Source organism: Cryptomeria japonica, chromosome 3, assembly GCF_030272615.1.
Source record: "Cryptomeria japonica chromosome 3, Sugi_1.0, whole genome shotgun sequence".
Lineage (NCBI taxonomy): Eukaryota > Viridiplantae > Streptophyta > Pinopsida > Cupressales > Cupressaceae > Cryptomeria > Cryptomeria japonica.
The window spans coordinates 151,222,108-151,242,901 of NC_081407.1; the positions used below are offsets into that span (position 1 = coordinate 151,222,108).

The window sequence follows — 20,794 nt, forward strand, 5'->3', positions numbered from 1 at the left end:
GTTAAAACTTGCAGATTTCGACTCAAAATCTTGTAGATAATGGAGTTATTCCTTCTCTGAATATGTATGTTGAACAACTAGAAGCATTATAGCATCAAATGAATACTCTAGAGTGTCTATCAAGGACATGAGATAAGATTAGCAGGAGTGTATAAATAAAAGGAAATAATTTGTGGATAAAGTATCAGAAATTCCCTACACTTTCCTAGATGAAAATCAGAAAGATCTTGATGTGGATGTGATCATCAAAGAGTTTAGTTTGTTGCTAACTGCTAAAATTGAGAAAGAAGACTTCTCTTTGTCCTCTATTGATAAATTGGTAGATCTACAATTCTATCTGGATTTTCTAGATTCTCTATTGGAAAAACATAAGAAATGTTGCATTGATTTGGGAGTTTCTATTACACGTGTTAAGGTCATCACCAATCATACTCAGGGATCTGATGAAGCCCAAATGAAAATTACTGTACAAAAGTTTGAAGAATTCTAGAAACAAGACCAATGTGAAGATGCAAACACTTAGATTATTTTATGCTTTCTTAGTGTCATTCTATATATGCACTAGTACACATATAGGATTGCATGTGTCCTAAGTCAAATGAGTTTCTACGTTTGACTTAGTCACAATTAGTTGTAACTTTTTCCTATTTTTGTGCATCATCCCTCTTCTATATATATGAGGGACCTTTTTGTAATAATGATCTTTTAGCTAATATGTCGAAACTCTGCAGAATTGAAAAGTTATCTAAGACTTTGAGCTTGTAGTGTATTCAAGAAGTTTAATCAAAGAAGAAAAAAAGTTGCATCCAATCTTTGTCTTGGAAGTGCTTTATTGTGTGAGGGAATGTTATTATATCATTATTTTCTACTTTCTTTGAGAATATATCTTACTTTGTGAAAAGTATTTGAGTTAAAAGAGATAAAGTAAAATATTGTAGACTTTGTGTTATTACATCTTACTGAAAAGTTTGTATTAAGTGAATAATAAAGCGAAGACATTGTGTTTTGTTGAGTTATCTTGTTAGGGTAGAAAGTTTTGTGATATATTTGGAAGACTTTGTGCTTACAATATATTGTGAATCTTATTTCAGTGTTAGTTATAATCAATATTTGGGTTATACTGATTGATAGGATTTGAGTGTTTGAAGGAGATCGAGAGTTCCTTATATACATGAAACTTGTCCCTTAAGTCATTTTTAGAAGAAAAAAAAGGAAGCAACAAAAGGCTACTGCAAGTTAGAATTGTTTTGTTGTTATGTTCTAAATAGAGAATTGGATAAATACTCGTTTTGAAAAAAGAGAACTAAGTTATTTTATCATCCTAAAATTAGTGTAAAGTTAGCAGGTAGATTAAGAGTAGATATAAATTGCAATAGAAAGGAGGAGCTTTCCCTTATAAATAGGAGATACCATATCTTGCCTTCTGAGAGGTATTGTCTCACACACTGTGGTGAAAATCCACATTTTGTATGCCTCCTCAAGTTTACAAAATTTTCACCCAACACACAACTTTAATCAATTTAAACTTTATTAATCACAATACCATCAGTTAGTCAATTTTAATAATCATGCACATGAGAAGAACACAATAACACAATACCTATGTGGAAACCCTTATGGGAGAAAACCATGACAAATTACTTGCATATATAATAATCTCTTACAAATTTTGTAGGCTCAACCTACTAGAGGCACCAACCACTCATTCAATTCGTGAGCACTTGCCCACTAGAGGCCCCAACCCCTCATTCAATTTGTGAGCATTAGCTCGCTAGAGGCACCAATCCATCATTCAAATTGTCTTTGCAAGAGCTATAACAATAAATCTATCGCAACAGTGATCACAATCTCCTCACAAAAAATATTATGAATCTGTCATACTACTTCTCACAGAAATCTCTTTAATACGCCTCATAATTCTACTCCAATGTCTTCTTTATCTTTGCATGACACCCTCCTTATAGGTCTCCTAAAGTCTTCACAATTATGCTCATACAATATTCATAAAATTGCTTATAAGGTCTTCATAAATCTGCTCACTATTTGGAAGGATATTATATTAATTTTTTTTTTACATTTCATACCTCTCACTTATCTCCTCTTATAGTACTCCAACATACCTCTTCACCAAGAGAGGTAACACTTCATTAGTATGCAAGATTCTTCATATCAGAATTATATATCTTTTATATCTCACTCGCTCTACTTTCTTTTTACTCCACACACACTTATTTCCACAAATATCACTCAAATCTTATATCATTGTCTTCATGAAATGATGCATCTTTTAGAAAGGAGACAAATATTCGAATGGACGTGTCTTTTAGTTTACAAATCTGTCTTAATCATGTATATATCTTCCTTACAAATATGCCTTGTCTATATATTTTCTTCTTTATGATATTCTCTTCTCCTCAAGGTCTATTATAAGTCTGTTCACAAATTTATTGCCCATAAATTTGCCATAATGTTTGCCTTTAAATTCACTCTAACAGTCCGCACAATCCCTTCATAAAATTTGCATATATACTCTTAAAATTTGCTCTTCATATGCTTGAATTTGCAAGTGTATTAATGATATATTTCTATTTGTCTTCTACGCACATCTCTGACTTCTTCCACATCATATTCTTCACATGCCACAAATTTAATTTATATCTTCATCCCTCCATGAATAGAGGCATCTCTTAGAATAGAGACAACTCTTTGAAAAGATAACATCCTTTGATAATAATCTTACCTTTTAATTGCCTTTTTAAACTATTTTTATTTATCATCAAATCGATTTGATTTTTAAATTTGATATATATATTTATTTCCACACACAACTCACATTATCATCCCTCAATCAATGCTCTCTTTATATATTCCCAAGAGAGGCAATCTCATTTAGAGACATTCACTTTCACCTTTAAAAATTATAACTCTTCATTTCACATGCTAATCACACCTCTTCATTAATAAATCTATTTGAATGGCACAAATCTCATATCAAATTTATGTGTATTCCTCTCTTTAACTTCTCTTTACCTTTATATCAACCTTATGCCTTTTCATGAAAGGAGACATCCCTTTGAACGAAGACAAACTTTTATAAAGGTATGACCATTTGGTAGCTAACAATCTTTAATTCAAACCTTATTTTGCTGCCTTTTATAAATTAAATATTGCTTCTTCAATATTAACTTTTAAATTAAGTTCAGTAAACTTTCTTTGATCATTGTCATTTTATCCTTTGACATTTACCTACCTTTTGATATCAATGATAATTAATCTTGCCTACATTTTACATCAATGTTAATGATATCTTCTCAGCATTGACATGAATGACAACTTCCAATACCTTTGAGATCAATGACAACTTTTGATACTCTCCCTATTCATTAATGTTAGCAATAATGAATACCTTCTTGACATCAATGACAATATTTCCAACATGCTTCATATGAAGGTTTTGTAGAAGTTTCATAGATGAACCCATGGAACAAAATAGACCTCAACATTAGATCTAAAATGCATGGAAAACAAAAACTAACATAAAATTTGCCCTGATTTGATCATTTTTTTAAAATTAACTTTTTTTTTGCCTCTACCTCTTGTTGTATAACTTGTACATTTGCAAAATAAATTAAAAAGAACTTACAACTTTAATTTTTTATATATAGGGGAGGGGGATCTACAAACCCACTGAACCCTGTTGATGTATACCTACACTAGTCAATGATAGGTTGATGTACAAGGTTGATAGACTTGTTGACGACTATTGGTTATTGATACTTGATCATTGATTGGCAAATTGGGGTTGGTGGGACTTAAGCCCCTAGTTGACAAAGCTCTGCCTTTAGCCTCACTATGAGGGAAATAAAAACTAAAACATTTTATTTTTTTCAGTTCCATTGTTGCCATTAGTCTACCACTAACTAGTGGGCGACACTACTGACGTGCCACCACTTTAGTTGGCCACCTTGTAGCCACCACTATGGGCCAAATTGGGCATATTTTCCCAAGACATATTGTAGTCAGAGAAAATTTATGTTTGAGCATTGTGTTATGGTATTAGTAGTTTTTCTATATTTTGTTCATGATAAAAAACACTACCTAAAAATAAGGTTTACTTTTTGGACTTGCAGATGCCATATCTTGTGCATATGGAGTTATATTTTGAACTTCTTATAGTTGGTGAAAAGCTTGTTTACAACGTTACACGTGGATAGGTTTGGATATGTTTTTATGTGATTTGTTCACTTGTATTTTAATTTGAACTATATATAAGTTCCTTTTCTATGATTTTTTGTGAGTTTATGGCAAATTGAATTATAAGTGATTTAGTGTTTAAGACACTGGAAACTTATATGTATATATTTGACATGGTTATCAATGCATTGTTGAATTTGCATGTTGTATTGTGAGATGTACACGTTGCGTAGTATTCTAGATTGTCTATACTTATAGATTGCATATATAACTTGGATGTTGGTTGTTTGTACCCATAGACATTTCAATGTGGATGAAAATTGTGATTTATGACTAGGTTTAGTCACATGTTTCATTGTTTTTATTGGACAATGAGGTGAAGAGATGGTATTACTTGATGCTGGTATTTGGTGGTGATCATGGTATCATAAAGTTCCTTGGGTTTTTGGGACTCTAGTATAACATGATTATATATGTAGGTGCATTGTTGGTGGTGATGGATCGATTCCTAATTGTTTGTGGTGGTGTATCTTCTTTTTTTGGAGATCATGGTTTTATTTCGCCTTTTGGTAGCTCTTGGTGTTGCAGTTGACTTCTTGATTGTGTGAGGACTATTGATGATCTTTATTGAAGATGATTATCACGATGTCATGAATAGCTTGCTTACACAACATAGTGAGAGTTGTTAACAATGATAGTTTGGTGGTATATCTTTTTGGTTTGGATATCGTGGTTTTACTTTGCCCTTTAGGAGTTTTTGGTGTTGAAATTTTTTATTGTGTTGAGTCCATGGATGATCTTTAGTTAGGAGATGTTTATCATGATGGTATATGTAGCTTAGTATCATGATTCAGTGGAAGCTTTTGGCAATGATGTGGATTCATCATTTAAAGATGGATGATCTTTTGTAGTGGTTGTTGGTGTCATGGAAGACTCTTGTATCCCGTTATGCAGTGATAGTTCATTGACATCTTGGGTTCCATTGATAGGAGATGGTTATCTTCATGTGATTTGAAGATTATGACATCTTGATAGCATGTGGGTTTCTCAATTTTTTTTAAGGTGTTAGTTATGATTTGTCAATTTGATATGCGATCCTTGTTTATAAGATGGTTCTCATTGTCCTAATGTACTCTTGATTATCATTTAGAATGTTGGCATGATATGGGTGCTCTTAGGAGCAAATATGTTCACTTGGGACATGTGATCTTTTGAGATGCAGATCATAATGTGGCGGAGAATTCCTGATTTTTGAGATTGAAGCTTTGACAATGGTCTTATTTGTTCTCTTGGTATTGAGTATATTGGTCATTTTCTTGAGAGGCTTCATGAGAGTGTTGTGTTGCATTTGGAGCTTAGGATAGATTGATCAGTTGCAAGTGCTCATGGATACTTAGAGAATTGGGTGAGGCTAGGAGATCTCTTACTATTAGAGATCAAGTGTTGACATACTATTTGATGATGTTTCAACAGGAAGACTGGGGAGCCTACAGCTAGGTTAGATGCAAGCTCAAGATGGACTATCAAGAATATTGTCCTTGGAGTGAGTTATAATGATTTAGTTATCTTGGAGGAGCATTCTCATTCCCCACTCTTGGTCCTCTTAACAATAAGTCATTTGAAAGGTATTGCTCACCTTGTTCTTAAATATATTTTGTTTTTGTTTGTTTTCTCATGTGAATGAGTCGTGAGCTATGATGTTGGTTTTGGAAGGCTTATTTGAGGTTTGTTTGACGTGAATTATTTGTTTTGCCTTCTCATGAGAATGAATTTTGAGCTTATTTGAGGTGTGGAAGATATTTTGGGTTTATTCCCTTGGTTTAAGAATGGATTATCTTATTGATCTTTTTTTGTCTTGAGAGGCTTACATCTTCATTATGGTTAGATGTAGATAATGATTCTCTTTGGATTTTAAAGGAGATCAAGCTTATCACAACTTGAGCATTTAAAGGTATGCGTAGAAAGACATGCTACATGTTTTGATATGTAGGTTCTCTCTTTGGTTGTGTTCTTATTGGATGTTTGTGTTCACATGACATTTGATTGGAGATTTGTATGTAGCTACAATCACTATGTTTGTGGTTACATAGCATCTTTGGTGACAACAAGGTGGCTTCTTGATCTTCTTCTTTTGTTGAGTGTGAAAAAGTTGGGAGAGTTATGAAGACTATAATGAGAGTTGTATTGCAATAAATTTATTTGTAGGTTTTGCATATGTTTGTGGATATTCCTTGTTAGTACATGATATTAGTTACATCTTTTATGTGATGTTACTGGGGTATCTTTGGATACCTTCATCATTTCCAAATTTGACATTACCTATACAATAGTTCTTAGTTGTGTATTTTCTTTATGAATATATTTTATACATAAAGTTGATTGCATTTTATGGGTTGGATATGTCGATGGATGAGGTTTACTTGTTATGATATATATATCTTGATTTTGAAGCATGGCAATTGGATGTGCTGGTAATCGACTATAATTGTTATTCCATCTATGGTGATTATTTCTTGAAAACTACTAATGCACATTTGTTACCATTGGTTTTAGTGTTTTTGATTGTGCTTGAGATAGAGCTTATGTTTCTACATGACAATATGACGTCTCTTTGAATGGCATCTTATATTTTGTGCATTGACATGATGGAGAATGAAAAGATTCATGTTTGAGACAATAATCACTTTGATTATTGTTGCAAGTAGCTTGATAGAGCAAATGGGACACTTTGATTGCTTGGATGGTACATGTCGGATATAAGGATCATTCTATTGATATTGGAGTTAACTTTTCACGCCTTACACAATTTATACAAGTGAGAAAATGTTGGAAAAAGCTTGCACACTTTATGTAATGTCATAGTGCATCGCATGAATTAAACATTGTTGGTCCCACTTTGTATTGTATATAACATTCAGATAAATATTTAATGTGGATTTACACATTGAAAAAATATTTAATATTGAGAAAACTTCATATCAAAAGGTAAATGAAAGGTGAAATGGTTTTGTAAGCTTATGGTAGTAGTTATATAGTTCGTGTGATGCCACTTGGTTGCTTTGTGCAAACTTATTTCTATAAAAAAGAACAAGCACACGATGTTGAAATTGGCTAAGTTGAGCATTTTGGCTAAGGCTAAGGCTCAACATCTCTTGGAAGTTACACATGTGAGGAGAGAGAGCATGAGATGTGTAGTTACATGATTCTCATTTGCTTGCTCATATAAAGTGCATATAGTGTTTGGTCTTTCAGAGGTATTCATGGAGACTACACAAATGTATCGTAAGTTTTAATGTTAAGTAATAGATGAGCATGGGTGCTCTTGGAGGTTGAGTTTTTTCCTCTTTAAGGTTTTCCTAAATTATATTTGTGTCATCTTGATGATATGTTTGCCTATTCTTTTGCATGTGGATTCTGAATATTTTTTTGCATAAATTTCTTTTTGCATTATGTGGGAATAATTCTATATAGTTGTAAATTTCCTTTCAAATGATTTGTTTTAGTTTAACATTTTAATAACTTTTGTAGCTTCTATAATTTATTACATTACTATTGAAAAAAATAGCTCTACAATAAAAGATAAAAGCAAATGATGTCTAAGATAAAATAGTTTTTGAAGTAAAAATTAAATGATTGTCTGTTTTTTCAAATTTTCATCCACCTATTTTTGCATCAATGTATGTATGTCATAAATAAAATGACTCTTGCTAGTTCTCAATGTTTTTAGTTAAATGTACTTAAGATATCTACGTTAGTTTAGAACACTAGAAGAATAAGAACTAAGACTTTTGAGTTATTCAGGAACTATATACTTATATTGTGCAGCTACATGGAGTACAATGGATTGGAGGCATCGACTCAAGGGTGAGACTTAATATATTATTGTGGGTTGAGGGTGTTAATGCCATAAGTTTCATTTTGTAATTAAATTATTTGCTACACTTTTATGAGAGTAAAACTAGAGGATTTGCATATCAAGTTAAAACATACATCGCAGAACGAAATTAAGACACTTTCACATGTGCTTGTTCTAACGTATTTATATCAGGAACTTGGGAAACAATGGGGATGGAAAATGAGCTTGGCGATAATGCAAAACAAAAATGTTACTGCATTTTTTCCCTGCTATTGTCTTGGTAATCGAAACTATGCCTATTAATTTATGCACAATAAAGGAGGTATATTCTTATTGTTTGATTAGTCGCTAATGGCTTATAATCTTCTCATCTAATTCAGTATAAGTCTGCACATTGAGATTTACAAAAATTGTTTCATCTGACTCCAGATTGTTGTATTTGCTAGTGTGCCATTGTAAATTGAAGCAACTTGACAAATGTAACATTAGTTAATTGAAGAGATACATAAGTACATATTAATCATAACACAACCCACTCATGCTTGTTGAAACATTTAGAAAAAACAACTCATTTTAAGAGATTTATATCTATCTCCACCAAAGAATTATATGTTTGCATTTGCTAAATCTATCAAAATAACTCACAAAGTTTAACAAAATGTAGAAGGCCCAAAATATCGCTTACCTGATCCGTTTTTTGGAAACATGAAAATGGATCTATTCAAATAACCATACTATAAATAGAAGTAAAAATATAGTACACCATCAATATCGAATAGTAATAGTGGAGCAAAATTTGCTTTGTAACATGCTTTATCATAAACCAGTCATCTTGCCTTTCCTCTTATTTTTATAAATTTTTTTTTGCCCAACCAATTTAGCAGAAGTCCTACTAACATTGGCCTCTGAATCATGGGGAGTTTGATCTCTCTTCCTCATTGCAGTTTTTTTGTCCTTTACAACATTGAGATTCCTAATAATGGCATAACCTCTTCCATTAGTGCTATTGCGTGGACAAGCATCTGTATGATGCCTTTTTGTCACCATACTGCTGTTGCGGCTAATTTCATGCTTCCTCTTTTTTGACATATGAGCGCTGGATGACCTACACAACACCAGTACATAAAAATTGAAAAGTAACCCATCGATCAGCTCTCAACTCTCATATGGTAGCAAAAATTTCATTAGCAATAAAAATGAAAAATGATAAGAGCAGCCAATCTAACCAGGAAGGCTCAGTTAGACCTTTTTAAGGCTGAAGATGAGTTGCAGGCTAATCCTTGTAATCCCCTGATGCAGCGAAAGGTTGTTGGTCTTAAGCATGAAATTACGTGTGATAATGTGACTAAGCAAAAGGGGTCTAAGTTAAACTAGTTGAAGTTGGGGGATAAGAGGTCAGAATTCTATTTTGATTTTCTGAAAATATAGTTTGCTGTAGAGGAGATTTTTGGAATTAATGACAGTTTGGTTGATAATGGGGATCAGATTAGGAATACTTTCTTGGATCTCTAAGAGGAATTGTATGCCATAAGAAGTGAGTAATCTTTAGTTGTTAAAAATAGAAAGACTATGAGGAAGATTGTTCCAAGGAAAGTTAATACTATTGAGGCCATGTAGTTGGATCAGCCCTAATCTTTGGAGGAGGTTGAAAAGGATATTGACTCCATAAGAAAGGATAGGATAAGAACCTGGTTTTGATAGTATTTCTTCTGAATTCTATAAATAAAACAAGCAAAGGATCTTTTCAATTTTGCTATAGTTATATAAAGAAGCTATTGAAGTGGGTACTTTTGGTAAGGATATCAATAGAGGGATTATTAAGTTGATTGCTAAAGATGTTGATACATCTTAAGTAAAAAACCGGAGGCCTATAACATTTTTAAATATGTCATATAAAATATTGCTAAGTTCTTGCTTACAGGCTGAAAGACCTCCTTTCTTCAATTATTCATCCTACTGAGACTGGTTTTGTTAAAGGAAGGTTCATTCTTGGGAATCTTATTACAAGTTAGAAAGGCATTTGTTAGTGCATTTTTTTCGGCAAGGTGTTTTCGTGACCTTAATTAATTTTGAAAAAGCTTATGACAAAATTGAAAGGGAATTTATTTTGATTGTTACAATATCTTTAGGTTTTGCTGAAGTTTTTTGCAGATATGTTGAGATTCAATTGCATGATTCATCTACTCAAATTAGTATAAATGGTGAATTGTCTGCTCCATCACAGGTCTATAAGGCAAGGTTGCCCATTAGCTACATCTCTTTCTCTAATTGCTATTGAAGCTCTTCACCATGTTCTTAGACATTCATGCCTGGGTCCTTATGTTAAGGGGTTGTCTCTCCCTAACAATTATTCTTTGATTTAATGTCAATTTCTTGATGATACCACTTTGTTTCTTATTTTTTATGAGAAAAAATATGTGCAATAGGTTTGACTGTTACTGCAGTTCTTCTGGTTCAAAGATTGGTTGTCATAAATCTGTTACCTTGTGTTGGACAGATTACCCTTCTAATCGGTTGGTCAAAAAATGTTGTGATTGGGTTGTGATCTTTCAAACAGATTATACCTGGGTGTTCCATTTGCTTTATGCCCATCCTTGAAATCATGAGGGCAAGGCTAATAGTAGATGTTGTTAAGAAGGTTTCTAAGTGGCAAGCTAATCTTTCATCTATTCCAGGAAGATTTCAGGTGTGCCAATAAGTGTTTCTGCTTTTTCTTTATATTTCTCTTCTTCCTAGTTGGTTTGCTCCTCTCACGTGTTAGATTGAGAAGTTGTTAATGGGCTTCTTATTGTCTAATGGTCAGTTTGGCAAGAAAATGCATGTTGTTAGTTAGCATATTTGTTGCAGAATAGGGAGGCACAGGGTTAAAGAATTCCTTTTACAAGGTATTTCTCTTGCCGTCAAGTGGGTGCTTAAAGTTCTTGATGGTTGTGAGCCTTCAAAGGTTTTGAATAAAGTTCTTGATGGTTGTAAGCCTAATTAGAAAGGACTTGATCGTGTAGATTTCTTGTTTGGTAACTTTAGTACTGTAGTTAGGGGCACTGTGGTGTTTGAATCCATCTGGAAGGCATGAGAGAAAGTTAATAAATGTGTGGTGGAATGGGGTATAAAGGATATCAATAAGAGTCATTTTTGTCAATTTAGTTATAAATGGTGATAGATTGACCTAGAAGGAAAGCCCCCTCCTCCGCATAGAGGAGGTTTTACTCACAAATTGTTTGGTAAAGGCATTAAATCTTTTGGACATACAATAAATGAGAGTGGAATTATTCCAAGAGATACACTCAAGATTAGTTTGGAACTTTTGACATTCCTCATACTTAGAAGAGAATTTACTCTTTAATTATTGCTGCTTTGAGGATGAATCATCCAATGCTGGAAAGGAATTATAGTCTTAGTTTGTGGGATAACTTCTCTTGGTTCTATGGGCAAAAGTTGTTGGAGGTTGCAGTTAAGGATGTGTATAACATGCTTTCTAATATTGATAATTTCCACCTTCCTTTTAACATCCTTTTGGGGGATAAATAATTATGAATCTAGATGAGTGAACGGGCATGGTAATATTTGATCTAATGCGATTGAGCCTAAATTTTTCTTTTTGATGCTTTCCTATTGGAAAAGAGTTTGCCATGGATGAATTTCTTAGTTCTGAATATAGATTGTATCTTGTGTGCATGTTATGTGAATCACTTGAGCTTTTTTTTTTTAATGTTCTTATGTAAAATTGGTGTGGAATTGTTTTGTACCTGTGTGTGCTGAGTGAGCTAGTATTCTTTCTATTTCATGGCTCGATCTCTTGTTTGGTTAGTATTGAACTCCCCCAAAATGCTTGGTAAACTATTTAATGATAAAGTCTAGTTGGTCCTGTCAACTGAAATTTTATGTTTTCTTTGGATTAATAGAAATTTGCATGTTTTCCAATGCAGGAGTAGGTTGGTTTCTGACTTTCAAAATAAGTCATATCTAAAGCTGGAATCAAGCATGATATTGAAAGTCATTTGCTTAACAAAGATAAAGATAAGGTGGGTGATGATGCTACAAATGGTTCCGATTCTAAACTTTGGTTGATATTGCTAGTCGTGGTGACTATGATAAAGTGCCTATTTCTGCCTTTCTGAAATGGTGGGTAAGGAAGTGCTTAAAGCATACAGTCCTTGACCTGGCTAAGAAGATTTACTTGATTATTGAAGCTGAAGATAAGGCCGAGAAGGCAAAGAAGTTGAATCTGCTGCTGGGTAGAGTTTTCATATTGGGATCTACATATGTGGGCTTCTTTGCTAATATTGTGATCCTTTATTTTTGACAGTTTGTTTTTTCTGGAATTTTTTGATGATGATAACACGATGGCTGTTTTAAGCCCGGGTATCACTTGTTCTGATTATGTTAGAAATCCAAATTATAATTTGTATCTTTTGTGACGACTGATGCTCTATGGGCCATATTTGTAAACTATATTCCAATATAAAGAAAACGACAGCTCTCTTTTATCATTAAGAGAAAAGATTTGGCAATCAAATAACACCTTTCTCGAGGCCCTCTAATTTGTACCCTGCGGGTGATGTTAAGAGTACTGAATTAAAAACATTATGATATAGCTATGTCATACATGTATGTGATGTAGGCCATAAAGCATTGACTTAACTTTCTTAAGAATAAGTGTGCAAAGAGCCCTTATCCATATCCATCTCCTCTCTCCCTCTCTCTCTAATATTGTACTTGGAGGTCCTAAAATGCTCTCGTGTTCTTTTCTATTGATTTGAAGGCTTTGCATTTAATCCTCACAAATACTCAAGATTTGATTGCATTGTCAGGTGAATGGCCTCGAATCCTGTTCCCTGCACCGAGTCTGAATGTTATTCAATTAATAGCCTCTGCTTTCATTTTTAGGGGTATTTGATAAAAAATACAAATCACATATTACTTGAGTGGTCTGTTCACCAGATTCTGTCACTGCTTACGAGGAAATGTTCTGAACATGCCAAAGCATGATGGTCTACCATTTGCACGAGTCCTTACAAGGCAAGGTTAAGGTTGATAAAGAATGAACTTTAATTATCTTGAGTTATTATTTTCATTTGACAGAAATAATGATCATAAGAAGGTATCTAAGTGAAATCTTTAAAGATTATTAGGGTTTCTTGAACATACTCTTGAGGAATGCTTATCTGGAACTGGTTTTGGTCTGGTATAAGACTGCTTTATTTAATCAGTTTATGATTAGAGTTAACTAGTCATAAGAATAGAAATATGTAAGGCACCAACATATGAAACTGATGTAAGTGCTGTCATTTCTTTACTCCATTGTAACCACCATCAAAAGAGTGGAAAATAAATTTGAAAACAATCTATGAATAATTGTAGGAAACAGGTTAATTCCCAAGAAAAAAGGATAAATTCTCATACTTCGATTGCTTTAGTTTAATAGTAATACCTTTCTATATTTGCATGCAAATGACATGAATCTCCTGCTTCTGGGTACTCAGAGAATGCTTTACTCAAAATAACTTTCTCCTTCCTTTGCTGTGTTCAGATAGACCATCAATGAAACTTAACAAAGAGATGTAAAAAAATAAATAAGCAATGTGATGACATCACAACCCCTAACCTTAACAATGCTTTTGAACAGCTGCATATGTTTCTGTGGCATGATGTCCCTAACAGAATCTGACCCACATTTACGGATCAATATTTCAAGTACCACACGAACCTGTAATTGATACATGGAAAGAAGAAAAATAAAATTGACAATTAGGTTCTAGATAGCAACAAATTATCTATTAACTGCACTTTCAAAATTTGAAAAATTCCAAGAGATATCTGGTAACTCTTGAAACAGTTCTGCACCTTTAACTTGAAATGATTTTTTGAGTCATCTGACCAGAGTAACAACCCCTCTAATATATCTGGTAGATATTTCTTGAGATCTTCTGCTTGTAATCTCGTTGCTACAACTTTCATAAACCCTAAAGTAGACTAGTTCAAGGCAGCACACAAGTTCAAGTTATTTCTCCCAGGTAAAATATCAACATTGACCAATAGCGAAAAAATTCATGAAAATTTTTACTGTATTTTGTAAGCACACTATTATCTATGATGAGACATACTTTGACTACCTCCCTGCTTTTACTGTGCAACAGAATAAGAGCAGAAGGAAGCAAATTTGGCACTTTCAAGCAGAAATCTGAGAATTCATAGACCAATCTTGCTAGTCCAGCAACTGCAGCACTTATCATGTGTGAACTTGTTCCAACTAAGTAGCTAACAATCTGCAACCATCAAACAAACAAGAACCAATGTTTCTAACCATAAATATCAGTGATTTCCAAACAACAAATTCACGTAACCATAACTATCATTACTAAAAGACAGTGGACACAAAGTACTCCCAGGGCTAGGGGATATGAACCCATTAATCCTGTAGAATTTTGTTCACTTAAGCTTGCATTATAATGAATGTAGTTTTCCAACTATCCTTGGTGTTTGGCTATATAATTTGCAGAATTAAACCCAATGTCAACAAAATGATTTCAAGGACATAAGCCAAGGAAAATTAGGAAGCTTAGGAAAGTTATTTTGGCCCATGATTGAAATTTCAAGGATGTTTGTCAAGGTTATACGAAGAAAGAAGAACTTAAGATGATGCCACAGTAGTTGTAATACCCAGCAATAAAATCAGTTTCTTGGAAATAATAAAAACTATCTGTTATAGCTGAAACAAATCATAGAAGACAAACATGAGGTCAATGTGTCACTATCATTCAGTTTCACGGTTTAGCCATAGCTTGAACATCTTTAGCAGTTCAAATGCATTATATGTGGCTTACATCCATCTAGAAATGCCATGATATGCATGAAATGGAATTATTTTTTAGTCTAGAATCTTTAGTAAAATGCCTGTCAGCATGAAAAATTACAAACCAAAGCTCATAGCATTTAATTTATCACTCAAAGCTCATTTTTCAAAATTAAACTGGGGATCAATGATTCTTATACATCCAATCCACCGTATATGAGAACCATTTGCATAGCACTTTCATTTCAACTCATACAATTCTTATTAGATGAATTAGTAGGTGTACTCAAGAAAACACTATCATGAAGATATCTTGCTCAAAAGCTGAGCAGAGTATATACTAATATATAATATGATATGTCCGAAAATTCTCCTAGGATCCATGGATGATAATACTCTGGCAGTACCAAGGCTAGAAATGAAAGAAGGGTCAGGTCTTTAGATGAGTAGTAGTTGACTGTCTAGACTGGGGAATATTAGAAACTGTCTAGAATGGAAAAAAAGAATGAAGGTACTTTAGGGATAGTTGCCAACTCTAGCAGTACAAAGTAAATACTACCTCACTAAAAACTAATGGCCTAGTGTACAATACGATTGTAGTTCTCAATGCATCATGTAGACATTGTAAGTTGAAGTACCTTCCCTACACCTAGAATTCCAAGACATAGTCCAAGTAATCAATTATGCATTATTTTAAATGGATGTCTACTTAAGCACAAAGTGGAAAGTTGAAAGTGACTGTCACTCTTTTATTTATATGATGCAGACAACTCTAAGTTATGCCATATGCCCAGTTCAAACCCCAAGGAAATTTCCACCATTAGTGCCATGCAATCATAGGCCACAATCTTTTCAACCAAAAGAACATGGCAATACCTTGCACATCACACCCTCTCATTGTGTGCCATTAAAAGAACTACTTTTTACGTAAAGACCTCCCTATCAACAAAACTTCCCCTGTATTAGAAACTATGGTGACAAATTACCCAAAAAACCAGCCAACAATCAATAAAACCAATCATCAAGTGTTAATCTCATTGTTACGGTGCTCTGCACTTCAGAGTTTGAATGGACTTTCCAAATTTGAGCCAAGCAAATTATTACTCCAATCTCTTATCCCTGCAGCCAACTCCACCCACATCACCCCCACTGCCCAACAAAGAAAAAACAGTGGACAAAATACCTGGGATGTCCCCATATTTTGAGATGTAATTGTAGTTTCCTTGTGTGTCCTTGGCATGCAGGGGACATTTCACATAACCAAATCATCCCTCAAGCATCTTGAGGGTGTGATGACAGAGAAGACACTTTTAAATAAAACAGTCATGACAAAAGGGCAGATATATTTTAAAAGAAGACCTAAAACCTAAAACCTAAAAGAAGCGCCCACCAAAGCCAAAGCCTCCTGCCCTAGTTCAACCCCTAAACCCCTAAGCTCCTTTGAATTTGGATAAAACAGCTACAAGGAAAAGGAAGGAAAAGAAGAAAGAAAAAAGAAGAGGAAAAGGGATTTGCAGCCAACTTAGGTCACCATATTTGCATTCTTTGCCAAGCATGCCTCGTCTCTCTCTTATTTTTAATTGTTATTATTTTCAAGATTACTTTACCTGAATAGCTTTTTCTTCTAGTTCTTGAACGTACTCAATCACTTAATAGAATTGCCACAGAAAGGAGAACAACAACTATAGTCTATAGATAATCATCATCCACAAACAAATGGAATTCATCTATTTTTTTCACAGTTACCAAGGAACTCTTACACTAACCTATGGCACGTATCTCCCATATCACAGATGCATCTTCAATTTAGATTCCATATCAGGGCATCTCAAAACATTAGGAGACTTCAGATGAACGTTCTTTGTGCCTCTATACATCCCCTAGAAGCATAGTTTAAAAAACCTTATGAGTATTTGTGGATTTTTAAACTGCACAAGTAGTTGCAAGTTTAACTTGTGATTCTGCAGGGACACAGTTGTAAATGAAAGCTTGCTGGTTTTTTTGGTGAGTCTAACCTCCTAACTTGCCTGTGCAAGAAAAAATGTGCCAAAAATAGTTAAACACAGATTAAAAAGCTTTTTTTGTTGATGTTACTGTAGCGGCGGGAGATTCTTTCTCCTATCAAATTCAAATAATTAAATGATTTGTGTATGAGGCCGACTCAAGTGTGAGATGCCTCCATTTAAATAATAATTAATATTTTTATTATAGCTGACTTGATGAGAAGTCGTCCTATTTCATGGTTGTAAAGATGTCTCTCTTGATGCCGACTATTCTTGAAAAGGCACCACGACTTGCATATATATACTCATGCAATCTTCATTCATTTGATGATCCAACACATTAAAGTCAAACTAGCGCTTGAGGAAGGAGTTCGATATCTTCGGCATATTGGCATATTGCTTCAGATCAATACCTATGAAGGAGAAATTATTTCAGTTGTAAATTCGCACCTAGCGAAGTACCTTCACTTCATCATTGTATTGGCCTTGAGATTGGCCAAGTTGTAAAGGCAAATTTTCTGTATTATTCAATAATATAAGAGATATCATTGGCTGGGTTTTTCTCCCTCGAGAAGGAGGGTTTTCCCAGGGTATTTGCTGTGTTCAAGTGTTTATTATTTCTGTACTTCTACTTATTTCACTTCTGATCCTCAAACTCAACATGGTATTAGAGTGGGTTCATGAGATCCAATCAGATTTAATTAAGCAGATTCTCTATGAAGTTCATTTTGAAAGGCATTGAATCTTATGTAGTCTACTGGTGTGGCACTCAAGAGGAGACATATGTATTGGAGGCGGATAAGTGGAAAAGATCGAGCATCTAGGGCCTGAACATTTGCGTATAACAACTATCATTTGGAGTGTCTCCCGATTTGCTCGTGATTGCGTAGCCTCCGGCTCTCGCCACTCCCCAATCGGAGCCTTTCTCCACCTACAAATATTGAGTACTGGCGGTACCATTTGGAATGGAATTAGGACCTCAGAACGAAGCAAAAGTGGAACATGCTGGTGGGACTGTATCTAGCAAATAGAACTTCGGATTATTGTCCAAGACGTCATCCTTTTGTAGTGAGAGTAGCAGAACTATTTTTTGGCACATCCATTCTCATCGCAAGTGATCAACATTATTGGAGGACCTATATTTGATTGCCTAGCCTGTGGTTCCTTCATGATCGGGTAATCACATTTGCTGTTCCATAGTGCAATTGCTAAGACAGGCATTTGTTTTCCTGTTAAGCTATTTTGATAGTTCGTGGCGGCTTCAGTTGGCGCTGTGGGCCATATCCTTGGCAGCATCGAATCTAACAAGTTGTCAAATTTGTTAAGACCAGTATTTCCATGATCGCTTCCATATTTGTGATCTGCGATTTCATTGTTTTGACCTCTGCAAGGCCATCTGACAAATTGGTTGGTGGGCATACAAGGTGGCCCTTTTGGAGGCACTATTTTTTTCGCTTTGAATCTACTATCTATCGAGCTGCTTATTAGAGGTTTGCAGGCTGGATTGTTTTCTTGCCTTGTGCCCAAGCTTACTTGAGTTGGTGATCAGACTATACCCGTGGCTGGTGCATTATCTGCTCACCCCACGCAAGGAGTAATTGACCGATCTCATTCACAGTGGTGACTATTTGCTTGGTATTTGAGGTTACAACATTATTTCTATAGACAATTTTTGTATAAGTCATGTATTGCTTGGAGATCGATTGGAGCACCTTATTTGCTATATCGGCCCCTCATTGTTTTTGTCGAGCCTTGTGAAGGAGTGCGGCATATTTTGGAGGGATCCACATTGGTGCTTCATTTGTTTAGTATGCGTGCCATATGAGTTGGATCCTGGCCCCAGATGTAATTCAATTTCTTTGATGACATTGTCCTCAATGAAATCTTAGCTCCATGTTCCTGTGTATTTGATCGACTGGCCACTATTGCTTATGCTTGGCGAGCGTTGATATCCGAGGGCATTCACAGCTCCATCAGTCCTGGCAATCCTTGGCTCGCGAATTTATTCATTGGAGGCCCAAATTTCACTTCATCGGTAGTTGCATAACATATATTTCATGTTTGTTGTACATTGGGTGATCCGGTTCAGGCAGCTTGTAAGGTCGACCCTTCAACCGTTATTAGTGGCAGATTGTTTGAATCAGCACTTTATTCATTTATTGGCAGCAGCATACATCCATTAAGTCACATCGATTTGTGCCTGAGATTGGAGTTTTTGTGGCATTGGGAATCGATCAAGCTCTCTTCTGGCTCGTTCTCTCTTGTTTGTAGCGATTATTCTATCGGTCTAAGATTGGTTTGATAGTGGTCATTGTATTTGGCATATATTCCATGGTGTTGAGAGATGATTTGAAGCACTTGTGGAGTTGACTTGGTGACTTGGCCTTGGTGACATCATAAGTGGTTGATTGGTGTGCTTGGTCGACAGTGATGCTTGGTGCTCCTATTCATATCTTACGGAATTTTGCTGTTGGTAGATTCACCGTCTCAACGGAAGTTTGCTGATCCTATTCTGGGCACATCTGGAGCAGATCTGAATCTTTAGGTGCAAAGATCATGAAATAAAAATTGGTGGATCGAGAGGAAGATTAGACAATAAAAAGATATGTATTTCATACCCTTGAGTAATGTTCATGAATCTTTTATGTAGTTATTTGGAATAGTGAATCATATATGCTTTTGGCATTGGTATTTCTCTTCGGGACAAGATGATTCTATGAACTATTAGTAATCTCTCTAAAGATGCTTCCAGGACGGATCGAGGAGCATAAGGATCATGAGAGATTGCATTCAAGGGAGGAAGAGCTTGATGCATCCTGTGAGGAAGTCACACAGGCTAAAGAATGGAGACACAACTTGCTACCATGGGGCTGAGTTGGTGGCACATAACTGGAGACATCTCTCAAAGAGGAAGAACCTATTCAGATTGCCATTGTCATCAGCATCTTCAAAGAGGAGGAATTAACACTCATAGGGAGTCTAACAAACCAAGAGAGGCAAGCTTGGATGAGGAGGTCAGGAGGTTGATGCTAGTACTTGGAGCTTCAGAGGGAGTCACATCATCATGAAGATCTGTTGTAGTGTATATTTCTCTGAGATGGAGAAATATAAGGTGAAAGCCCTTGTAGTGTAAATCTCCCTGAGATGGAAAAATATGAGGTGAAAGCCCTTGTAGTGTATATTTCTCCGAGACGGAGAAATTTGAGGTGAAAGCCCTTGTCCATCTTTGAGATGGAGATGTGGTTCTATCCACCCTTTGGGAGTAGCCATGGTGGATATCATGTTGAGAGACTCCATGACAACATCACGTTGAGAGACTCCGTGATGAATCCTTTGTACTTATGTTTTTCCACACATGGGAGTAGCCATGACGACATCACGTTGAGTGACTCCGTGATGGGCACTTGTGCAAATATTCCTTTCCACACAGGGGAGTAGCCATGTTGGACATCATGTTAAGTGACTCCATGCCGGTATCACGTTGAGTGACTCCGTGACGAACATTCTTCCACAAATGGGTGTAGACAGTGTGAGTGTCATGTTGAGAGACTCCATGACATGAATATCTGGAAAGATATCTCCCTAGCTAAGAGGGAGTGTTGATGTTATTGTAGCGTCGGGAGATTCTTTCTCCTATCAAATTCAAATAATTAAATGATTTGTGTATGAGGCCGACTCAAGTGTGAGACGCCTCCATTTAAATAATAAATAATATTTTTATTATAGCCGACTTGATGAGAAGTCGTCCTATTTCATGGTTGTAAAGACATCTCTCTTGATGCCGACTATTCTTGAAAAGGCACCACGACTTGCATATATATACTCATGCAATCTTCATTCATTTGATGATCCAACACATTAAAGTAAAACTAGCGCTTGAGGAAGGAGTTCGATATCTTCAGCATATTGGCATATTTCTTCAGATCAATACCTATTAAGGAGATATTG

At 35.1% G+C, this 20,794-nt stretch overlaps 1 protein-coding gene across 3 annotated transcripts in view; it reads right to left on the reverse strand.

The window, feature by feature from the left end:
• Nucleotides 1-8,768: 8,768 nt before the first annotated feature.
• Nucleotides 8,769-20,794, reverse strand: part of LOC131067795 (uncharacterized) — a 149,655-nt gene continuing 137,629 nt past the window's right edge. For 2 of the 3 annotated variants that reach the window (XM_058002951.2, XM_058002950.2), the window contains exons 14-18: nt 14,155-14,316; nt 13,895-14,023; nt 13,656-13,757; nt 13,482-13,570; nt 8,769-9,155 (exon numbers count right to left, since the gene is read on the reverse strand). In XM_058002951.2, the coding sequence (XP_057858934.2) occupies nt 8,867-9,155; nt 13,482-13,570; nt 13,656-13,757; nt 13,895-14,023; nt 14,155-14,316 (771 nt within the window). In that variant the 3' untranslated portion in view covers nt 8,769-8,866. Of the gene's footprint in view, nt 9,156-9,234; nt 9,341-13,481; nt 13,571-13,655; nt 13,758-13,894; nt 14,024-14,154; nt 14,317-20,794 lie in introns of those variants that run through there. The other variant, XM_059218118.1, reaches the window with a different exon arrangement.